The 23,927-nt window shown below is 43.3% G+C and overlaps 1 protein-coding gene across 2 annotated transcripts in view; it reads right to left on the reverse strand.

Moving 5' to 3' along the window:
* MIB1 (MIB E3 ubiquitin protein ligase 1) overlaps positions 1 to 23,927 on the reverse strand; it is a 376,461-nt gene that overhangs the window by 20,591 nt on the left and 331,943 nt on the right. Inside the window, exons 19-20 of one of the 2 annotated variants that reach the window (XM_085605778.1) lie at positions 21,378 to 21,491; positions 18,499 to 18,599 (exon numbers count right to left, since the gene is read on the reverse strand). In XM_085605778.1, coding sequence (XP_085461904.1) covers positions 18,499 to 18,599; positions 21,378 to 21,491 — 215 coding nt within the window. Of the gene's footprint in view, positions 1 to 18,489; positions 18,600 to 21,377; positions 21,492 to 23,927 lie in introns of both variants that reach the window. The other variant, XM_085605777.1, reaches the window with a different exon arrangement.

A 23,927-nucleotide genomic window follows, 5' to 3' on the forward strand; every position in this document is an offset into this window, starting at 1 on the left:
TGGACTATATATAATGACTTGGACGAGTCATGAAAGTGGAAGATTTTTTCCTATTAAACTTCTAGCTATTTTCCTTCCTGGTTCTAATTTACCTATGATATGGCTATGTTATACATATTTATTGCTATTTTTATGTACCGTGGGACTCCCACTCCGATGACGGGGAATGATTCAAGCATGTTAATCTATGAAATATATTCCAATACTGGAGAAATATTGTTTGTTGTACCCCTGGGTTAAACCCAGAAATTCGTAATCATGCATGTCTTCTGAGGAGAATACTGGTGTTAACTTCTCTGGCTGCAGTATCAGCAGCATCTAACCCACACCTAATAGAGGAACAGAAATGTAGTTTCCCCTCCTGCACTCGTTCCTGTCCTCTTGTTCTATGCTACTCTGGGAGATATTGGAGTAAGTCTTCCATGTCCTCCCAGTGGACCACGTCGTACCTAGCCAAAATACCTTGTGTATTGGCTATGCACCAATGGTTGGCTGATTGTGCAGCCACTCTTGCCTGAGGAATCTATCTACTTGGACTCCTTGTCTGGAAGAGGTGCATCACCTGAAGTTTGTGAATTTGCTCTTATACGAGCATTGGACAGAACTAAGTAATCGAAAGGAAGCTGGCCCTTTATAAAAATTTGGTCAGGTGGTGGAGATTTATATTTTTTTTATCAAACCTGGGTGTTATAATACGTGCCCTCACCGGATCTTTAAAACTGTCTTCAGCATGCCTCATCATACCCTTTAACATAGGTAACAACTATGTTGTTGTATGTGTAGTCCCTAGTGTTTCAAATAAGATCTTCTTCCAAAGATTTCTTGTGTAAAGTGACTCCATTGTATGTAACTCATGATATGAAGTGTTGTGATCAGGAAAGGAAGGTTTAGCAGGGTATAGATCTGTGTTTGTAGGAGGATCTAGATTATAATCATCCCATGGATCTGGTGGTGTCATCCCCAGCCCCTACATTAGGACCTGCAGATGGAGAGCCCTGTGGTGTGATGTTTAGAGGGTCTGAAGGGGGTATGGGATGAAGAGGGCTAGTAGCCATGACCTTCTCTTTGAGAGGGATTTTATACCGTGTCCATTTTGCTTTTGGAGGATGGTATCACTGGCTTTGCTGTAATATGTCCAGTGTCTGGATTTATATAGATTTTCTTTGTTTTGAATCCAGCTTTTGTTGCAAGGTTTACAGAATTGGCTCCAGTGTTTTTGAGAAGCATCTTTCTGTTTCGGCACTGACATTTTCACTGCCAAGCTGGATTTGTCAATTTTGTCTTTCGGAACCGATGTTTTAGGTGCCAAAGGTGTGGTAACTTGTCTCGAGCCCGAGCAGGAAGTTCTTGACGTATGCTTTTGGTGCCGAGCCGGAGGGCGGGGCACTGGAAACAGAATCTCTGTGCCTACCATGGCCGGATGGCAGTGGTGGCCCAGAAGGAAGCCTTATGTTTAGCGGTAGTGGGTTTTGTGGGCAAAGGGGCTTTGGTACTCACGGCACCTTAACCGGCTGGAACATCATGGGACTTCAGTTTTATTCCCAGCTCGAAGTCGGAGTGGAGTCTTGAACGGAGAAGGCTTTTTCTTTTTCCTCTGTGGACACTTCCATCTCTTCCTGTTCAATATCTTCTAGGAAGATATCAGGGGTGTCTTTGATACTTTGTTGCTGCATTTCTTTTCTACGAACCAGACGGCCTTGGAGGGTCTTTTTCAAACAAAATGAATGACAGGCATCACAGTCTTCTTCGTTGTGCTCCGGAGAGAGACAGGTTACAGACTTTGTGATGGTCGGTGCGCAGATTTTTGGAGTGGCAACGCAGACAGAATTAAAACAGAGTCTGTTTCATCAGCAGATTACTCGATGATGTTTGTTCGAGTAGAAGTGAATAAACAGGCTAGGCCCAAAGGCTGCGTTGGAGTTCTCACGATCCAACTAGGGAATGTTTTTGATTTTCGACACACGGAGGATGGGAAGCGCGTTTGAAACAATATCGACGCGGGTACAGCGGGTTGCGAACTGAAGGGATCCCGACAAAGGTCTCGAACTGGAGCAAAGCAAACCATGTCAGAACCCAATGGTGGAAAGAAAACAATGTAACATTGGAGTCTCTGTCCATGCGCACTATCACCGAAGGGAGGAGTCACCTTACCTTGTGACTGGAAAAGACTTTCTCGAAGAAAAACAACTTGCAAATATCCAGACCGAACACTAGATGGCAGGAGTATGCAAAGCATTTGTATCTTCAGCACACATGCCTCACACACACTTTCACGAGGGTCGTGGCTGTCCCCACAAGTTTGAAAAGGTTTGTGGCCCAACAAAATTATCGTGGGTATGAAGAATTGAGAGCTGCATGACCTTCAATTGTCCCTAGTTGTAATAGATAAGGATAGTAGGACCTAGGATTGTTATATAATGGACAAATTTTACTGTTGAATCCACTGCATCTATATGCTCAAATATGAGAAAATGCTAGAGTTGTGTGTCTTGATTAGTAGTTGATGTCCGTTTTACAATGTACTACCACCACTAAATAATACAATTTTAAAAAAAAGATTTTACTTTGCGTTTTTATTTTTCCTTAATTTTCCAATTTCTTTTACAAGCTCCTGCAATGCCAACAGCATACACAGACTTCTAATACCATAATTCCAGGTTAGATCATCTTAGCATTGAACAATTATATAGCAAGCACACTTAACATTTTCATAATGTGATTCCTGGCACACTGTTTTGCTATTTTCCAAGACAACTTCTAGAATGAATACTACACGAACTTCAAAATGCTCTAGTTCTCACAATGTATAGTGTTTACTTCAGTCTGGATAGTTGGGCCCTGGGTTAAGGGAATTTGCTGTAGTCAGCCTCTTTGTGGTGTTGATGGTGTCTCATTTGAACCACAGATAAAACTACTTGATCTGCGACTGAAGGAAAAGTCAGCAGCTCTGGCAGACAGTACAGGATCTAGTCCAATGGCAGGAGTTGGTAAGGCATGAGAGGAGGTGTTCTATATCTGTTTTCCCCTACCCAAGACTTTCTACACATTACAAGCCACATTATGCCACCTGCTCTTGTCTCAAATGGGGAATTCAAAAGAAAATTAGAAGCTCCCGTCCTGAGTCTTAAACTGCCATTAAAGAGGATCCAGCCATAATGTCTCTGACCTGAGGAACAAGTGTTGGGGAAATAGGAGCACTGAAGTAAACTAATAGGGAACGCGTTCTCTCTTCAAAAGAAATTAAATGCTCCTCTAGTGCACCAATAGCAAAAAAACAGATAGACGTTTAGATCATCTGCTGAGGAACATTTTAGGGTCCAGTGAGCAACATCTTTCTCACAAGCTACACGTTTGGTACCACTGCTCTATGTAGTGTGTCTCGTTAATTTGGCAGGTGTGTGTGTTCGTGAGCTTGTGTAAGTACTTACTAGAAGAAGCACCTAATTGCAAATTGAGTCACAGATTTTTCACCTTAAGAAAAGGTGTTTACCTACTTTTAAACACAGATTCAGGGGGGATCACTCCTGCAAATGGAGAAGCTTCTTTTTGGATTATTCCTGGTCAACGTTTTGGTACTCAAACTCACACAGTGGGGTCATCAGAAGTTACAACCTATATCAACATAACTATTGTGAAGTATGTTCGAAGCTACATAGAAATAACAGTCTGTAGGCCCTTAGATGCACTTCATCCACATGTGGTATATTTCTAAGCCTTTTAAGGAACCTCTATTTTATTGTAACCTAATACAAATCCCCATGTTCATTCAACTTTTGATGGTCTATGTAATGATAGCCTCTACTGCAGGCTACAGTATAAATCAGAGTTGGCTAGCCTTGTAATAGAATACTGTGCATTCTTTCAGGTAAAGCCGATGAACTAATTCAGGTAAAAAGCTGGAATTACTTTAGGTAGAAATTAAGGGCCGGATTTAAATGTTGGCGGAGAGGGAGTTCTGTTGCAACAGCGATGGAGATCAGCCCCACAAACATGGACCACCTGCCCAATTTAGAATTGTGAAGGCCATAGGTTTGACGATGGCAGGGACTTCTCCATCTCTGCGTGGTCACACCCCCGGCAGTCGAAGATTTGGCTGTGTCTGCCCACCTAATTTAGATGGGTGGGCATTTACTAAAACAATAAAAGAAACAGTGTAAGTTTGCTGTATAGCTCAGTTATGTTGACAGAGCTGTCCACTTACAGTGCATGCAGTTTCTGACAATGCTAGATATGTCCTCTAGGCTGCCGGACATTTCTAAATATAGCAGGTGGCAACTCCGTCAGGGCGATGGTGTAATTTACTCCAATGCCCTGGTAGAGAAACGGGTTACCGGCCAACATTTAAATCAGGCCCTAAAAGTTACCAGGAACAAAAATGTTTTGGGGAAAAAATCTGAAAATGCCGGTCAATCACTAATGCACGAAACTCACTGCCCTATTAGGTGTGACGGTCTTCCAAAAAACACATTATCAAGAATTAAATGTAAAAGTGAATACGTTTATAGGGCCTATTAAAATTAGCACAATACAAGCTTACCACACCACTGAATTTCACATAAAACAGAAGAATAATTCTAACAAAACAAAAACATTTGCTTTGGCTGAGGCTTTGAGACAAGGATGGTGAAAGATAGCCATGAAGCATGTTGATATACAGCCCGAATCCAAGATCATGAAGTCCAGGGGCTAAGAAAAAGGAGTACTAGATGTGACAATGATCAAACATGCTGAAATACGATACACCAAGTAAAAAATGTAACACCTGTGATACATATCAAGTCAAGTCAAGAATTCTTTATTTCGGCCGATATGACCATAAAAGCACAAGTAAAAATACGTCACAATTCATACATATAAATTCCAAAGGTAAAGTGCATGTGCAATATAATATCAAAGAATTCCAATTAAACGTTATAAAATGTAATAAATACATTAAAATAGACATTAGTGGCATTTAAGGTTTAAAAAGGGGGTGGTTGATACCAATATAAAATCACAGAAAAGCGATGGAGTGATCCGATTAATTATTAAAATAGCTCGGCGCGCACACCACATGGAGAATAGAATACACAATGGGCATACTAGTGTCATATTTAAAAATCCTATGGGCCTCCGCACAGACACTTGTTCCAAGGTTTCTGCAGATCTGTACTAGCCATCGGCGTCTAGCCTTCTTGTATGCCGGACAGAAAAAACAGTACACGTTGAACTGTCTCCGAAATGTGGTTGCGGGCCAGACAACCTTGAGTTAGAGTGCCCCCCCCCCCCCCCCCCCAGTTATTTGTAAAGGTGCGAAGCGTCAGTGCTCCGTGCCTGAATTGTAGATACAGCTTTTTCACAAGGGGAGGCTGGATGACATCGAGAACAGGTTCTATATAGCTCTTTAATCTCTAGGAAGGATACAGTCATTGTACCAGTCTGGGGTTCCTCTTAAGGGGATTAATTTTATATTCCCTAAAGATCTTTGACAGGATCTTCCTGGATATTAACATGTGCTTCCTTCAGCTTTGGCCCATAGGTCGCCCAACCCCATAGCTTCTAATGAGTTTTTAATATATGCCAGCCATGGGATTTTGCTAGCTCCTTGTAGGCTCAGCACTTTCTTTAGCTCGGCTCTGAAAGCTTCTAATTCTGGGGTGCTCCATAGGCGTCGCCAATGTAGTAGGGGTCTAAAGACGGCTTCCTCTGCAATTGGACCAACCCCAAGATCCATTCGAAGTAGCGTAAGTGGAGTACTTATCGGAAGGCCTAGGAGTTGCCTGGCAAAGGAATACTCATTCTTAGATAGGGGGTCGGTTGGCCAATGGCCCCAGATTTCTGCCCCATTCAGGGCCGCCCCCCTTATTTAAGCTTTGTAGATTTCCATCACTGGCCCAACCATTTTATGGGTACACTCCCTGAGCTTTTTGGCCAACCCCCTGTTGTCTGTGCCAGCTTAAGGCTGGCCTTCTTTATTTGTGCGCTCCACTCCATCTTCTCAGTTAGTGTTAACCCTAAATATTAAAAAATTGTCACTTTTTCTAGTGGTTTCGGATCTAGCGGGGGTTTGGTCGTGTGGTATTTCTTACATTAAAAGCCATGTATTTAGTTTTTTGCGTGTTTATCTCTAAACCCCTGCTTTTACAAAATGAATGGAAAATATCTAGAGCCCTCTCTATTCCCATAGGGGACTTAGATAGTAAGAGGGTATCATCGGCGAATATCAAGGCATGAACCTTGAGGTTTGCCAGCCTAGGGTAATCTATATCCCTCCCAGCGGTCAGGGTTTCCACTAAACCGTTAATAAATACGGAGAAAAGGGTCGCGGCCAATACGCACCTTTGTCGTACTCCTCTTTCTATGGAAATGGGGCCAGTGAGCTCACCATTCTTCCCGTGCCTGATTTGGGCAAAATTACATTGATGGAGCCGTTTCATCTGGTGGCAGAGGTAGGGAGGGACCCCCATTTCTAGTAGAATGGACCACAGTTTGTCCCTGGGGACCAGGTCAAATGCAGATTTTAAGGTTGACAAAGATCAAATAAAGGCTGCCACCCTCCACAAGTTCTGTCTTCCAGTACACGAGTTGCAGCCTAAGAATTTGATCTATTGTGGACATTCTAGCTCTAAAACCTGCCTGGAAGGGGCTGAGTACGGAGTACTCCTACATCCAACTCTCTAATCGACCCAATAGCACTTGTGCGTATATCTTCTGGGTAACATCTATGAGGCTTATTGAGCGATAATTGGCGGGTAGCAGTGGGGAACCCTTCTTGTGAATTGGAATAATTTCGGCCCCCAGCCAGGTCTTGGGAATCTGCATTAAACAGGTTCCATAAGTATGGTGCCCAAATTTTAGGCTCATTTCGGAAGAGGTCGCCTGGGATCTTGTCTAGTCCCGGTGCCTTAGAGGGGGTAACCCTACTAAGGGCATCCGCTATCTCTTTTAGAGAAATTGTTTGAACAGCAGAAATAGATGGCTGCAAGTGGGGGCACTCATGTATGTCCTGCCCAACTACACCCTCTACCCTTTCATATAGGGGTTCAAAGTGGGCCCTCCAAGCTTCTGCCCACAAATTTGGTTCTATTGCCAGTTTGTCATTTGTGCCGCCTGTGTTTACTAAATTCCAAAAAGTCCTCATGTCCCTGGAACATAGGGCATTTTTGAAGCCGTCCCATTTATCTTCCTCCCATTGTTTCTTGGCCACATTGATTATATTTTTGTGGGCTGATCGTTCGTCTTTTATTAGAGATCTTTCTTTGGATTTGATAGCTAGGACTAGTGCTTGCTTGACCTTGCGACAATCGCCATTATACCAAGGGTGACCCGGGGTTTCCTTTTCCCTAGATTTTGAAATTGGGAAGAAAATATTTGCCAGATCAGATACTAAACCTTGGTGATTGGCCGTGATTTCATGTAGAGCAGTAGTGAAAACAACAGTTTCACTAAATTGATTTGCAACCTTAAGATATGGAATTACAGTTTGATAAGCTTTTCCTGGGATTTACAAAATGCTCCCCATTTAACTCTCCTCCTGCAACTAGATAGGGTTAACCTGGGGCTAGGTGAAGGTTGGCCTATATTAGCAAGCCTGGTGCAAGGCAGTACCATCTCAAGAATCAGGGCGTTGTGGTCGCTGTCATATCGAGGGACGACCTTGAAATCAATCACCCGCTGCCAGGATTTAGTGTCTACCAGAATATAATCTAAAATAGAAGAGCTTCCTGGTCTGTTATAGGTTTGGTTCGCCGGGGAGTCGGATTTTGTACGCCCATTACAGGCTCTGAGGGAGTGATTCAATGTAAGGGTATTCATTTCGAGTACCAGTGCAGTCCAGGCCCGGGTTACCGGGATGTTTGGTTCTGGTATGGTCCCATACCGGTCCTCCTCACTGACATCACCCTCAATTAGGTCTTTCAGGGGTTCAAACTGGCAGTTGAAGGCGCCAGCCAGAATCACCAGAATGTTATTGGGAATAGTGTATAAAAAAGTAGTCAAATTCTCCAGGGATGTCGACTCGTACCATGGCTGACCGGGCGGGAATAGACATTATTTACAGCTATTCTAATCTTGACGGGAAAACTCCGAATAACACAGAGGATGTCTCGAGAGGAGGTCTCGACCTACCTAGCAGTGCAACCCAGGTGCACAGCAATCCAAGTACAAAGTCCCCCTGCAGGTCTTCCCCTTCCTCCACTTGTGGCTGTTAGACAGAAGGTCGCATAGCCTAGTCTGTGGGTATCCTCCCAAGTTTCCTGGAAAATGCAAATGTCATTATCTTGGATAAATGCTCCCCACTCCGGGTTGTATAGTTTTGAGGTGAGTCCTGCAATGTTCCAGGATAACACACAAAGCTTAGGTGTGTCTTTTGATAGCTGGTTTAAATTACTGGGTTCCTCTATAATGAAACACTCGGCTCTGGGGGATATACTATCTGTAGCTACATGCTGCTGGCCTATGGGTACCTGTGGGGACCTCAGAAGTGTACCTATTTCACTAGAATTGGTAAAGGACCCTTCCACTCCCTCTCTTTGGGTACCACCCACTCCAACAACCCTCTTAGTGGACCGGTATACATCCTGTCTAAAAGTAACCGGACTCTTGCACAACTTCCTCCACTCACAGGGGTCCCACCAATAATCCCACTGTGGATTTGATTCTACAATCAGTGGTTGTGTTAATTTTAGTCAGTCCACTGCTTCTAGGGATGCAAATCTATTTGTGAGTGGGAGATTGAAAAACAGTGGGCTTGGTTGCTCCTGCCCCAGAATGGTATTTTGCTGGTACTGGTGCCTGGACCCTGCCCCACAGATTTGCCACAGTTTAATATTTGAGGCTGGTCTCAGGGGGTAAAAATACCCCAAAGGGAGCAGCCAAATGCCCCCTTCCTGCCTTTGCTGGTTTTGTATTAGAAGGGACCTTACAACCTGTGGGTTTCTAAAGTTGATCACAACGATATCACCAGGGATATCTTTTGGCCTCTGGCCCATCCATCCCACCCGCGTGCGAATAAAATTTTGCCAGCATCCTTATACAAGAAGTGGAGTTGTTTTGTCAGGCAAAAGATGCATTTATTTTTTAGATCATAATATGATTCCCTTTGGCCCCTATTAAGTTATGGTACTCCAGTTAGGATCATAACATACGGTGTTGAGTCTGGGGCGAGATTAATACACGGTAGGGTTGGTCTTCCCTCTACTACTTCTGTTCGTGTGTCTTGCCCCTCTTTGGCTCTACACTTTGCCCCCAAATGCTGCGCATTGGCTTCAATCAGAGGCATTTCTGGGCAGTGATCTTGCTTCTTGCCACTCTCCCCGCCCCGACTGCACTCCTGGCTTTGTAGGCTAATTTTGTCTCTAGGCTTGCTGGGAATATTCACATGCTTAGTTGTACCCTCCTTAATGCTCCGAATTTGAGGTGGCAGGCACGGGTTCATTACCAGTGCATAATCTACTCTCTGGTGGGCGGGGCGGGTTTGGGTCACACGCTGCTGGAGGTGGTCTTCCTCACTAAGATTGGCATCTACCTTGTCAACATAAGTTCCTACCAGAGATGCAAGTTTATCTACCCGGGAAGTTAAGATGTTTAGCTCCTCCTTAATGATATTTCTTATTTGCAACTGTAGATCCATTACTAAATTTGACACCCAAGATGGTTTTTCCATGCCTTCATTCACATGACCACCCAACCCTCCCATCCCCAAATCACCATTCACTACAAGGTCCGTGGTTCCCTTCTTCCGGTTCCTACCAGACTTCGCAACAGTTTTTACACTCCCTCTCTTCCCTGGACCAGAGGGGGAATTCTCAATAAACAAATCCGAGGTAGGTGTATTGTGTACCAAGGCGCATGTCTTGGACTGGGACCCAGAGAAGACGGGGTCTGCAGTTAGCGGGCAGATTGTAGATCAGGGCTAGATGGGAGAATGGGTAAATCCGGTGTTACCGATAGCCGTCTTTCGGTCAGTTCGATTTTGGTTGAAACTGCCCCTATAGCCCTCTGGAGCATTTTATCAATAGAGGTGGGCTGATGGCTTGTTGGCGATTGAATAGTTAGTGTTTGTTTTTTCCCTGCGCAGGTGAGACTCCCCATTTTTGCTGGTTAGTAACAACGCGTTCTACTTAGTCAATGGTCTTAAGTTGTAATGACAAGTCTGGGGCGGCTAGGATGCTACATAAAGCACAGGATTTCCACGAAGGATGAAAGGGGGGGCAATTGCAAAGGCCGCAGACCAAGCTTGGGGCAGGCTTTAAAACACTCAATAGAATATTACTGGTGTGGAAGCACCCGCTTGCATTCAGGGTTCCGATGTGGCTACGTTGGCTAGAGATGATTTTCCATGGGCGACTAAGGGGGGTGGCCCAGCCCAGCCTCTTCCATGCTCTGACGGGGGCAGACGGGCCCGCCCGGGCGCGTCCTGCGCCGCGGGAGTGCTGGCGCGGAGATGAAGACACCGGGAGGGTGACGTCACCTCCTGCGCTGTGCCGAGTGTGGAGGCTGCTGGGGGACTGAGTCCCACCCCAGCGATCCTGCGTGCCTCCCTGGAGTGCCGGTTTCGGTGCTGGTGGCTACCCAAGGATGTCCCCAGAGCGGTAGGTCCAGCTTGGAGGCTCACGCACCCGGTCCGCAGTCCCACGCCGTGGGAGTGCTGGCGCGAAGATGAAGGCACCGGGAGGGAGCGGTAGGTGCAGCATGGAGGCTCGCACACCCTGTCCGCATAGAGCAAATATCATGTTAGTCGTCAAAAACTGACAACTACGTACTCTTCCCTCATTCTGGGCTTGAAAAATTGACACGGTGGAAGCCAGAGCAGAATTTTCTAAATATCACCCATGTCAAATTAAACTTTTAAATATGTGGCTTAACATGCTTATTCCAGTATTTTCCAAGCATTTCCTGGAGGTAAATAGCAGCAGATTTGATCTGCTGATATATACATGCCGAAAATATTGGGGGCACGAGCTTTATTACACCTGGTAATTACGGAGTGCTGTAAACTTTGCACATTAGGTAACTGCAACCCCTGGGAAAACAGGTGTTTTGATTTTAAGATGACTTGTAGTATTGCCCTGAAAACTACGGTTCACCAGGACACACTCCACTTCGACTGTGTTTTTTTCCCTCCCAAAGGTTAGATGTGTGGATGATAAAACAAAGTGAAACTGTTGTTTGTGTACTGCAAAGAGAAAATGAAATTCTACACGGAAAGTGCTTTGAATATGTTAAAATGTTTTCCAATATGCTCGCATCGGGGGAGGTGGGCAAAGCACTTGTGAATCTACAGCACAACAAGTTGCAAACCAGAGTGTTACAGTTTAGTATATTTCTCCGTTTGCAGCATGTCACAGGCAGATCACATGTTGTGCACACTGAAAAGTAGCACCCAAACCCTTAATGCGGCGGCTTGCAAGCGAAGATGTTTTGAACAGGGTTCTAAGTACAGTTTCTCAACTAACGCCTTTTATCTAGCATGAATGTCAACACAGTAGTGTTCAGTGAAAGTGCGGATGGAAGACCATGTGGCAGCTTTACAAATATCTGCTGCCATGGAATGTTTCCTAGGAAAGCCAGGTGGCTCCTTGTTTGTGAGCTGAGCAAGTCAGAGGTGTGACACAAAGAGTACGCTTGGCTTTGCCATAACTATTTGAAAACCTCTGACAATCAAGCTTTAAATTCTGGACTGCTAAGAAGGGGTTGTACAAGATACACAAAAAGTTGAGTGTTTCCTTAATAGATCGTGTTCAGTCCATATAGCGCATGATGGCTCTTCAAGCTCCTATTGTGTGCAGTTCTCTTTCAGCTAGTAAATGTGGCTGCACGAAAAACAAAGGTAACTATATAATGCGGTCGACATGATGACATTTGGCAAGAAACATGGATGGGTGTGTGTGTGTGTGTGTGTGTGTGTGTGCAGCATCACACTGTCTTTATGTACCTGCATAAATCGTTCATGAACTGATAAATCCTGAAATTTGCTCACTCTTCTGATGGAGGTTAGGTAACTAGTAGGACTACTATGTGGGAAATTGTAGAGCACACAAGTGCAGTGGCTCAAAAGGTGCCCTCCCTAGAGTCTGGAAAAGACAATATTAAGGTCCCAAAAAGGCACATGGGCAGTTTTGGAAGAATCACTATTAAGAACTTACTGATTGAAGTTCTCTATTTTGTAGGTGTGCAGAGATGACGGACAAATGTACTCAGAGAGGTATAAGCCAACATGGACTTCTGACTATGTAACAGTTAACCAGTATGTTGAATGATGGCTTGTAAAGCCTGAATTTGGCGACTAGTTCGGTAAGCCACAAAACGTTTCCATTTAGCCACATAACATGCACGAGTTTTAGGTGCTCTAGTCTCTTTGAGAATTTGCATGCATTCAAGTCGTAACTTCAAGTGCCCAAATTCTAAATCGCAATACTGAGAAATTTGAGATTTGGTTGTAGTAATCTGCCTTGGAGCAGCAAGAAAAGGTGCAGGCGCAGTGGGAGCTTGTTGTGCAGGTGAATAGACATCTTAAGAGGCAGACGCTAGCATGTGACATTTTCTTAACAGCATAAGGAATAAGTGGGAGTGAGGAAAAGGAGCAGGAGAACATCTCAGACCAACAGGTTTACAGTGCGCTCTGAGGGACTGCGTGTGTGGATAACTGGGAGAAAGTTTTAGTATTTTGCGATCTGGAATGTGACAAACAAGTCTACTGTAGGAAGAACATGTTGCGGATGTGAGAATTGATCTTCCATGCATGAGTTTCTGGGCGTGTTCTGTTTGAAACACCGGCTTGGTGCTCTGCCAGTAAGTGTATTCTGTGGTGTATTGCCCAATGCCAATAATTCTGACCAACTTTGACAGTTGTGGAGAGTGTCCCATCCCCCCCTTCTCAGTTTCTTTTAGTAATACATTGTAGTCATGGTGTCTGTGAAGATTGATTTAGAAAACCTTCAAGGGCTTGTTTAACTGCCATAAGATCAAACATGCCACAAGATCAAACACAGTAATGTGAGTCAACCACTGTCCCTGAATCATCAGTCTCTTCAAGCGTGCTCCCCCAACCTAGGAGGGTTCCATCCAATTCTTGCTCCCCCTCTGACATCTACCATCACTAGATCTTCCCAATTCTCTGTCACTTGTGACCACTGAACGGACAGACTTTCTTGTGGATACTGCATGTTTAGCCTTGCATGGCGTACTAACGCAATGCATGATACAATAATTTCTAACAGTTTTATCATCACTCTAACAGCATCTAATAAAGAGAAAGCAGCTTCTGAAATGCCTTCCCTGTCGCTGAAGGGTAAGGTTTTGTTGTGACTGAACTGAGTGTTGGTCTTGAATAAACAGCAACCACAACTAAGGATTTTCTTTAATACTCTTGATGCGGTAACTCCGAGCAGAAGCACATTGAATTGGTAATGTATTTCACCAACCACAAACCTTAGGTACTGGCTGTGCAACTGATGGATGCGGATGTGAAAGTGCGCTTCTTTTAAATCTAGCGCTGTCACGTATTCTCCCATAATTAGAAGTGTAACGTTGTGTAAGGTGACCAGCTTGACGAGTTTGTGAGTTTATGAATCTGTTTAACGCTGACATTTCTATGACTGGTTGCAATGGTTTGTCCTTTATGGGGATTAGTAAGCACTGGGCACACTTCTTGACTCTGTTGATGACATGACACTAATTCAATGCCTCCTTTCTGTAGAAGTATCTTTACCTCCTATAACAATAGTTTGAGGTGATCCTTGTTGATTTTCTTGGGGCTTGGTGACAAATTTGGAGGAATGTATGGAACTCCAAGAAGTAACAGTGGGCAATAGTGGATCAGACCCACTGATCTGTGGATATGTCCACCCAGTCACAGGTATAGCAGCAATCTCCCCTGAAAGGTGTTGATGATCAGGGGGATTATTGAGAAAGTCATTACTCAGTGACAGAGGTGCCTCTTTGTGCACCTTGAGGTTTGGGTTTCTTTCTTGCCTCTCAAAGCCCCCCTGGCTTATTGTCCTTGTCTAGTTTGTTGCTCTGTTTCCAAAAGGAACTGCTGCAGGTGGTATGTTAGTCTCCTTCCAGTTTGCTGTGGGACAATTATGAAATTTCAAGAAACCTCACCTTTGCTCGTGGTATTGGAGAGCAACTTCCGCCGTGCACAATGTTATCCTTTTTTTTTTCTTCTAACATTTCATCTACTTAGGGCCAAAGAGATCCTGCCCATCAAATGGCAGTCAAAAGACATGTTGCTGAAACTCAGGGCGAATTCTGATATTCCTAGTCAAGCAGGTCCACACAGGAGGCAGTTGGTGTTCGCGTGCCTTAAAGCGGTGACGGCTGAAACTAAGAATAATGAGAACATCTATCAGCAGTTATAGTGGATGCTGGCATTTTTAGAAAATGAAAGTGACAACTTAGTGTATTAAGGCAGCTGCTACTTGTTGGAATGAATTGCAAAGAAAAGATAAAGCACCTCTGAGGCAAAGCACCATCATAGCAACCACAGGAAGGTAAAGTTACCGACTACTGACTGCCCCATGGGTACAGCTTAGACCTTCAAGAGCAGTCTCAGGGCTTGAAGTAGATAGAGGGCTTTGTCTCCTTGAATCTTACCTCTCAACAGAGATGCCTCTTGTGGTCGACGAATATGCCCTATGGCAGAATGGATGTCACCGAAAAGCCGGTCTTGCATTAGAAACCAGATGAGAGTTGGGATAAAATGCATTGTTGGAGGCTTCAGTAATTCACTTCTAGATACAGATTGGGACTATAGCTTTGGCTGTCAATCCCCCATGGGCCTCTGCCAGTAGTGACGATTGTGATAATAACCTGGATCCTCTGAGGGTGACTCCATATGGCTCAGAGGTAAACCAGAATTATTGGTGCTGATTTTCCTAGCACCTTTGGCTTTACTTGAGCCTGAAGCAGTATTGAACGATATATTTGCCTCATGAATTTTTCCACAAGACACCGGAATTAAAATGCAGAGCAAATACACTTATTTACCCTGATCAATAGTAGTCACAAAAGTGATTTTAAAAAAATCAAAAACGTGACAAAGCATCTGGAATTGTGCTTCTGGGGGTATGGAAGGTCGAATGAAAATTGCAAGCTTGATTGTGATGAATGATGCAGTTGTAACTGTTTCTTAAAGGACTAAATGGGTTTTCTAAATAAAATAAAAAATAAAATAAAAGATTTAGTCCCATCTTTTTTTTATTATTTTTTATTTCTTTTTTAAACAAACTCCATCTTTTGATTTATTTGATTTTATATAGTGCATTTGTGTGCCGTTTTGTAGCCCTGAACAGAACTAGCATGATTTATATGCATTGCGTCCGTAACGCAGAGTCTGCCAGGACAGAGTTTTAATATATGTAGACTTTGTCGCATTCTCGCACAAAATGCCCCTCGTATGCTAGCGGGCACCATATTTGTTTCACAGATTTTTGCTTGTCAGAAAAGGTGTGTGTAACTGCTTACCTGTAATTGCGTGTTCTGCTTGCGGAGTGGCCATTGCTGAACGGCAAACAGCCAGTATTTTGATTAGGTGCTGCCTTACAACGGGGAACGGCACTCTGATAAACATCTCCCATGGGATATAGTAACTTAGTCTATAGAAATACTTAATTGTGCAATGTCTAAAGAAGTGATATAAACAATCAATCACTTGGAGTAGGCCGTAATGAAGTACCATTAAAAACTGCGAACCAGGTATTTAAAATGTGTAAGTGAGTTCAAAGATGGTTTAAGTGAGTTCAAATATGCATCTTAGTTATTTGAACAAATTTCATAACTGTTTAGACGGGACTGGCTACAGGCTCGTATTCAAGTACTCGGGTGCGACTCTAAACAAGGCCACTAGATGGCAGCCAAGTGCTACAGACCGTTTCTAAAGCAGCAGAAAACCCTTTACGGCCGACTGAGTCGTATAAGCGCTTTCCAGTCACCTGCGGGTGAGGGGGGACCGCTCAAAATCTACTGGACAAACAGGTTGGATGATAGCCCAATAGGGGAGGTGGGGGTGATAATTCCAATAAGATGACCACCGTAGGTCACCGGCTGGCAATGGCAGACGCTCCGACCTCCTACTCCTAAATCACTCTCCGAACTTGTGGGTTGGATCAAAGCAGTCAAGCTCAAACAAATCTATGCCCGTCCCTGCCCTGCCATCAACATGGCCAATAACTGGCGTACCTTGGACAGGCACTCGGTACACAAATACCCCCTGGGGTGAGATACTGGGTGGAAGACGCGAATTCAGTCCCACCTCACAGCTATGACGTAGTCAGCTGTTGACAGCAACGAAGTCCACCCAAATTTAGTTTGTAACCTATAAAATCTGTGCCACTAACAGGGGCGCATGTAGATCTAAACATGGGGGTGCGACTGAGAGCCTGAATGTTGAGGGCGCAGCCATCATCGAAACCAGATTACTATTTCTAGTGCCTACTGAGTTAAAAGCTGCATTTTATCACTCATGGGGCGGATATGCCTGAAATGGTGTGCAATGGCGTGCTCCAGTTTCAAGGACAAATTGGCAAGCCTTCAACACAGTCCTCAGTAAAATGATTGGGGTGGGCCTTGGGGGTCCGGCATAGGCGTGTCTTTGGGGCGTGGCCGCGAGGCAGGCATTTAACAATGTCAGCATTTTCATGTCGTCTTCAGCCACATCAGCTAAACTAGCAGTCTGCCAGCGCCCTTTTCTGCCTAACCGGACACTGGTACTGAGCAGCCTTCATGTCTTACATCCACACCTGCGGCCCTTGGACTGGGGGCCTACATCACGAGGATGTTGAGTTAATAGAGAACAGGCAGAACACCTCCATTCGTAGTCCTATGGATGTGAAACAACAGAAAATTCAGCCTTTCATCCGTCTGAGGTTGATACATTGATTGCTAGCATTTGTGTAATGGTAACATCTGTACTGATTGGTTTATACATATCAAATAAAAAAAAACGTTTACCAAAAAAATGCTGTAACAAAAAAAAAAGATACTGTGCACATAGTATGAATATTGTTTGAAAAAAATGTTTTAGAATAATGTATTATATAAATATTTTTACAGTATGTTTTAATGAAGAGCGGTATGTAAAGGTTCTCGTATTTTGAAAAAACTAGACATTTTTTATGTTAAACAGCGTTCAGTGTTAAGACAGTGAAGTGCACGCATGTGGAGGGAGAATGTCCTTTAGGAATAGAAATGCTAGGACAAGGAGTTGACAGTGAGAGGGTGAGACACAAAAGGGATCCTTTCTTGATCGATTTGAAAGCAGATCTCTACAGCAGGTGCGCAAATCCTATGTGCTTTCTTGTCAGTAGTAAAGGAAAGCTAACACCCGACCCTGCACACTCTTGAACGTGCAGTCTCACACACAAAAAGCGTTGAAACTGAACTGCTATCCACACCTCAGCTCCCCAACATCTACTACTTGCAAAACAGTTAAAAATAATAATAATAAACTTAAAGGTTGGAAGGCAACGAGTTGCATCGCAGGTGCGCCCAACTTCTAAAATGCAGCAGGAGGGAGTAAATGCCAGCTTGTCTCCTCCAAATCTGTGTTTTAAGTTAATCTAAGTATAGTGGTTTGCACTGGATCACAACACACGTTTCTTTGCACTAAGGCGCAAATGTGTGCGCGTGGTGCAACGCAGCCAAATTGTGCGCCAGGGCTGGGGAAGAGAGCACCAGATACATCGCTACCCTACTCTCTCTCTAGTTGCGGCGACGCGTTGCCCGAGAGCACAGTACATTTGCCCCACAGATATGATTGCATGAATTAAAATGACAGACAGAACTAAATGCCGGAATGCAGTGTTACATGCCTCATTATGAACAGCCCAAAGCACTGTGAAAGTTAAGCAATGCACTACTAGCATTTTGGTTCTACTTTCACATATTATATATATTTTTTTAACTTTGAAAGGCAAAATCACTCTCAGAATTATTGTCTTATTGCCTTGCACTGGTAGTTACATTGTGACGAGTTTGTATCTCTGGCTTCGAGGTCGTCCGTGTGTGCAGGGCACCCCTGCTACTCTTTTGTCATTCATTTATGATGACCTATCCTGTACTGATGGTTACGTTGCAAAGGCACCGATCAGGCCGAGAGCGCGGGGCTGAGGTGGCACCGAAAGCAATGACATATTAAATGCAGCCTCACCAACCTGTAAATGGCCTTCAGAGAGTCCCCAGAATATTTAAAGAGAGGCTGAACGCCAGGAGTCCCGCCCCAGAACAGCCAATGGCAGCTGACGGCAAGGCCCTCTCAGCCCAATGGTCGTTGAACCCGGTCCACTAATACCGAGAGAAGGTTCTCTCCCTCACTCTCACTGTGGATTCGTTCCTGCAACTTATACACTCTAGCAGATTGCGATCAGGTCACCAAAATCCATCCCAATAGGTACATCCTTGGGGACCCCGCTACAACAGCTCCCTCCTCCCACAAAAAAAAAAATAATTACAACAATGCATGCCATGCAAATCTTTTACAGTATTAAATTGTGTCTATTGGTAGCAAACCTTTTTTACCTGCTCCTTGATGTCCTGCAGCTGCTGCTGGAGTTTCTGCACGTCAGCATTGACATTGGTATTGTCCTTGTCTTTCTGTAAACCTGGAATGCTTGCAGCGGCTGTTAACAGAAAAGAAAGGCATTGTTATAAATGTGTATTTACTCCCAGTGCCAGCTAGGAAAATACTGAAGTCAGGCAGTGTAGGGCGCACTTTATCCTACTGTGTTTTCTAAAAAAGAAAGAAAGAACTGATGGCCGTTAATTTAATTTAGCTCAACGTGGTTTTTTTATTTAAATTTTTTTTAAATCAGTTTAATCTTTCTGTTCAATCACAGGCTTAAAGTTTAAACGAAATTATAACCTTCAAAGTGTTGGAAAAACTGGAGACTTACAAATGTTGTAAGATTTGGCGATTTGAAATAAAAATGTATGATTCCACTATGATATATTTATTCACTGGTTTAAAACGTGAAGAAATTTACACAACAACCCAGAACATCTGGCTGACCATCTTTTGAGGAACGTGAGTGGATGTAGCAAAAATGTATGTAGGTCTATAAAGAGTGCTTCTGAACAATCTAGTAGCCAAAGTCATTACAAGTCATTAACTAATTTAAGCCAGAAGTAATTCGGTTTGGTTTCGATTCTGAAGCCATATCTTTAGGAACAATGATGGAGGACATGCAACTGTTACAATCCAATTTGTCTTGTGCAAGGTCTCCAGCATCTAAAAGAACATTCTCAACTAGTTATATTAGCAATGATCAAAATCTATGACACAACTAGGGTCATCAATGCAAAAAAGTCCAGTGGTGCCAAGACATCCTTCGGATTACACAAATCTATTACTACCCATTAATTTCCCCTGAAATATGGGTATAGATACAAGATATTTCATGGGCATTGTATGTTTAATCTGATGTGTGGGGAAACAAATGTAGTTTAAGTTCTGTCTGGTACTTCAATAAATAATGAAGTGCCATTATCATCTTCTTCAAGGTGCCAAGGGGGGAAAATTCAAGAACAGGTGTCACTCCCTCTGCAATTATCTCCAGGCAGACACACAACCAAACAGACAAAGTACACACTTTCCGGTGGTAAGAAACACTAACAATTCGACGTCCGTTTTTTCAGGCTTACAATGAACTCATGAATATTTATCTCCAAATTACCTGAAAAACCCTCTGTAGCTCAAAGACATGTGCTAGTCCTGAAAAGAAAAGTGGGCCCTAAGTTGAAGAGTGATTGCATTTATACAGGAAGGCTCAAGGAAAAGAGCATGTGGACTTTAAAAGGTGCTTATATCTTTAAAATATTTCCAAGACTCCTCCTGGTGTATAACTAAATATGTCCCACTAGCAATTCTTATATAAGTAAACAAACGTTTGTGTGCATACACACCTTGCACATTCACAAAGGTGGTGATGTATAGTGGACATAAGAGACTTCTAAAGTGGTAGAAAGGTTCTTGTATCATTTTCTGAAATTGCTGAGAAACGAGATTCTGAGCCAAAGACGCTTTGAGCGTTAAATGACATTTACACACCAAATGAGCTTTGTGCACAGATGAGACTCATCAATGAATGATTCTTAGAAGTAGACGATAACACTGGAATCTAATTGTATAGTATGATCACGTCCTTTTAGGCAACAGTTTACAAAGCTGTACAAACAAGGCTTGAAGCCCCAGTGGAAGACAAACTGACACTGGAAGATGGTGATTATAACTCTAAAGTTGTTGAGGGTCTTGGCGAGACGGAAATAGCTGGTTATGGCCTTGCCTCCCGCCCTCCCTCAATTTTTCTCTAGCATGCTGCTCTTTTGTGTTCAGTGCCTCCGTGCATTCCCCCTCTAGGGGGAGTATGGGGTGCGAGACTCCGCCTTGATGTGGTGCTGCGCTTACCACTCGCTGCAGCTGTTTATATATGTCTAATTTGTTACTGTTTCGATGTATACGTTTACACAATATGATTGGACAATCATTGCTGATGTCACCTTGCTGGACACAAGAGACCAGTTGTGGCTCTAGGTTACTAGTATTACCTGTATTGCCTTACTATGCCATGCTTTTGTACCAATTACAATAAAAAAAATGTCTCAAAAAAAGAAAAACCTCTAAAGCCTTAATGGTATTGCTTTATGAAAAGAATTATTTAAACCTGCACCCAGCACTGACATCAAATTGGGTTTAGGTGGATCCTCCAGAGCCTCAAGCAATGAAGCCCTTAAATGCCGACAAATGACAAATCGTAATTGAGGCATAATTATCAGTGCTGCTAGGCACCATTTGCTTCAACAAAAGCAGTGTCTAAAAGGTACTCTGGGAGACTATTTAAAGAAAATAAATGAATAAATCACAGATATTTGAGACAAACGTAAACCTTGGAAAATGGTAAAAATAAAAAAATTGCATTTTCAGAGAATAAAAAGAAAATGGCGCAGAAGTGTCCAGTGAGGGAAGTGAACAGCATGTCAAACACTCCATGGAACAGTCAATTCATACCAAATTAATAACAAAGCCAGCATTCAGAAATCATCTCCATATGTGTAGGAACGTAAAGGGGAGTAGAAGAAGTCTACTGTCCCATGTATTGCTGCTGTAATTTTGAGGTGTTCTTTTAAGGATATTTTTATACCCAAATAAAGAATCTTACTTACTCGGAGAAAAAAAAAAAAGTCTAGGATGGGGTAGTGTATTTTTCAATTACAGCCACTGTGATGTCAGTAGATTAACTAACTGTAAGCATACCCCAAATATGATAAGATAATGCTTGGGTAGGATCATGACCGTACAACTATTTATCGAGACAGCTGAATCCACAGATGGACCAGTGCCGGAGAACTCTTATTATATACTAAAAATAATACAAATAAGCATTGCTGCATGATTTACTCACCTATGTCTTCTGCAACTTCTTCTGCAGCCTTTCCGCTACAGCATATACTAAAAGGCACTCTCCGTTCAACCACAGCACGGCACTGTACACATTTTTTCATCAGGTTGGCACAATCTGTGAAAACAGTTCAATCAATGAATAAGAATATCAAGAAGCCTTACTATTAAAAGGTACTTCAGTTTGTGTGAAACTGATCGATCAACATTAATATTATTAACTGCCGGCTTTCCCAGTTTTATCTTTTAAAATAAGCTACAGGTCAGCGTGTCTATCCAGCCCCCACATTGCTATGTATCATCTGTATAAGTCCCAAGTTAAAATACTTTTGTGAGAACTGCATTTCTCATTATCACCTACTACAGGTAACACCAAAATTCTAGAACAGTAACTCCTAAAACTGAAAACAAATATAATAAAATGTAATCCACTTTTAGTAGGGTTCTATATATTAGATTACACTTAAAAAAGATATGCCCTCAATGTTTCTAAACCCTTCTTTGAACTGCTATCTAATAGACAGCCGTAGCAGTATAATTTATTTATACAAAAATACTCAGGTGCTGCTTTTTCATAAACTTGCTCCTTTATATTTTCAATACATCTGATGTAACCAAATACTGTTCATTAATACTTCAGGGCGTGATTAGTGAACAAATACAATTCATTACAACACTTAATGTGGTCTTTTTACTCTGGTGGTATTCTGTATTTAGTAACATACAGTGTATGTGGTTCCCAAACTTTTGACTCCCGAGGTCCCCCATTGAGTCACCACTGGAATCAGGGGACCCCCAAGAAATTTGTATGATTTAAATTTCAAAGATTAAAACAGTAATTCGGAAAAAAAACCACACGTGTGCACACAAAACAAATACTCGAATTACTAAGGATTTTAGTATTCTGTATTGAAAGATTCTGCACAAAACGAAACATTTTAATGGGAAGGTTGGTGCTGCATCTCCGTGTCTAACTTTTAAATGGTTGGTTTTATTTTGCAGTACGAGGCTCCTGCTCCTGCCAGGGCCAGACTGGAAACCCAAAAGCAGCCCGGGCAAATGTTTTCAGACCAGTACCCATACGGTGCACACCAAGTGCAGTGAGTGAGCATGACCACTACAAAGGGGGCCTTGGGAGGCACTCCACCCCCAAAAAAATTTAGGAAACAATGGTGCATTCTACAACATATTTATCATTATATATTGAATTGTATTAGCTTTTAAAGAAAAGTAAATGATGACCTTACTTTGCACCAGGATACGACAATCTTTGTTGGGGTTCTACAATAATTCCCTTATTACCACCCTCCAACAGTGCATCTCATCTGTCCATAGCTCCTCTGTCACATGTATTTCATTTGTTTTATAGCATCTCTCATACCACTGTAGGATGATGGAGCACTTTACATAACACACATATAGAGACAATGAAATCATACGTGTAAATCCGTGTATAGAAAATGTTACACAAGGCAAAGGGGAGTACAAGGTGTAGGATTCACATGTCATACATACTGGTAGGCATTTTTAAAGAGTGCTTGGTCTGGAGAAGCACAATCTCAGGTTTCAGAATAGAACAGTGGTTAGCATCGACTAACAATAAAAATGTTTTTTCCACCCAAATAAACCTTTTTAGCAGCATCAGGATTATGAAAGACTGGGGAAAAAGAACAAGTTACTTACCTTCGGTAACGATGTATCTGTAAGAAACATTAGTAAGTTAAATTCCTCACCTTAGAATATCCCCAGGCGTCAGGCTGGATCCGGAAAGTTTTTTGTAGCAATACCCCTTGCGCGTCGCTAGGCGTCGTCTGCGGCTCTGCGTCCGTCGTTGGCGCCGTGCGCCGGATTGACGTCGGAGTACTTGGACGCCGCCCTCGCGCGCTGATGTCAGTTTTTGTACATAGCTTTCCGCGCCAGGGACGCTGAGCCATGCAAGAGACCGACACTGGTGCCAAAAAATCTAGGGCCCTGAAAGGGAGAACCTTAACCCTAGATGTCGGTTCGCAGAACGAGGAGGCTGGGTGGGTCGGTGAGGAATCTAACTAACTAATGTTTCTTACAGATACATCGTTACCGAAGGTAAGTAACTTGTTCATCTGAAAGAAACACGTTAGTTAGATTCCTCACCTTAGAATAGAAACCCCAGCAATACCAACCCCGGTGGTGGGTCTGCGAACCAAGATCACACAAGAAAGTCCTGGAGAACAGAACGGCCAAAGTGGCCATCCCTCCGGACTTGGCTGTCCAGGCAGGGATGTCTCGCAAACGTGTGCAGCGAAGCCCACGTCGCCGCCTGACAGATGTCTTGCAAGGGGACTCCCCGTCCCAGTGTAGTCGTGGCCACCGTGGCATGAGTAGAATGGGCCCGTAGCCCAACAGGAGGAACCTTTTTCGCCAAATAGCAGGTCTTAATACACAACACGACCCACCGAGAGATGGTCCGCTTGTGTACAGCTTTACCCTTCTTAGCCCCAACGTACCCAACAAAAAGTTGGTCATCCACCCGGAACTGTCTTGTGCGGTCCAAATAAAAGGATAGCGCACGTTTTGG

This window comes from Triturus cristatus, chromosome 5_1, assembly GCF_964204655.1.
Source record: "Triturus cristatus chromosome 5_1, aTriCri1.1, whole genome shotgun sequence".
NCBI lineage: Eukaryota > Metazoa > Chordata > Amphibia > Caudata > Salamandridae > Triturus > Triturus cristatus.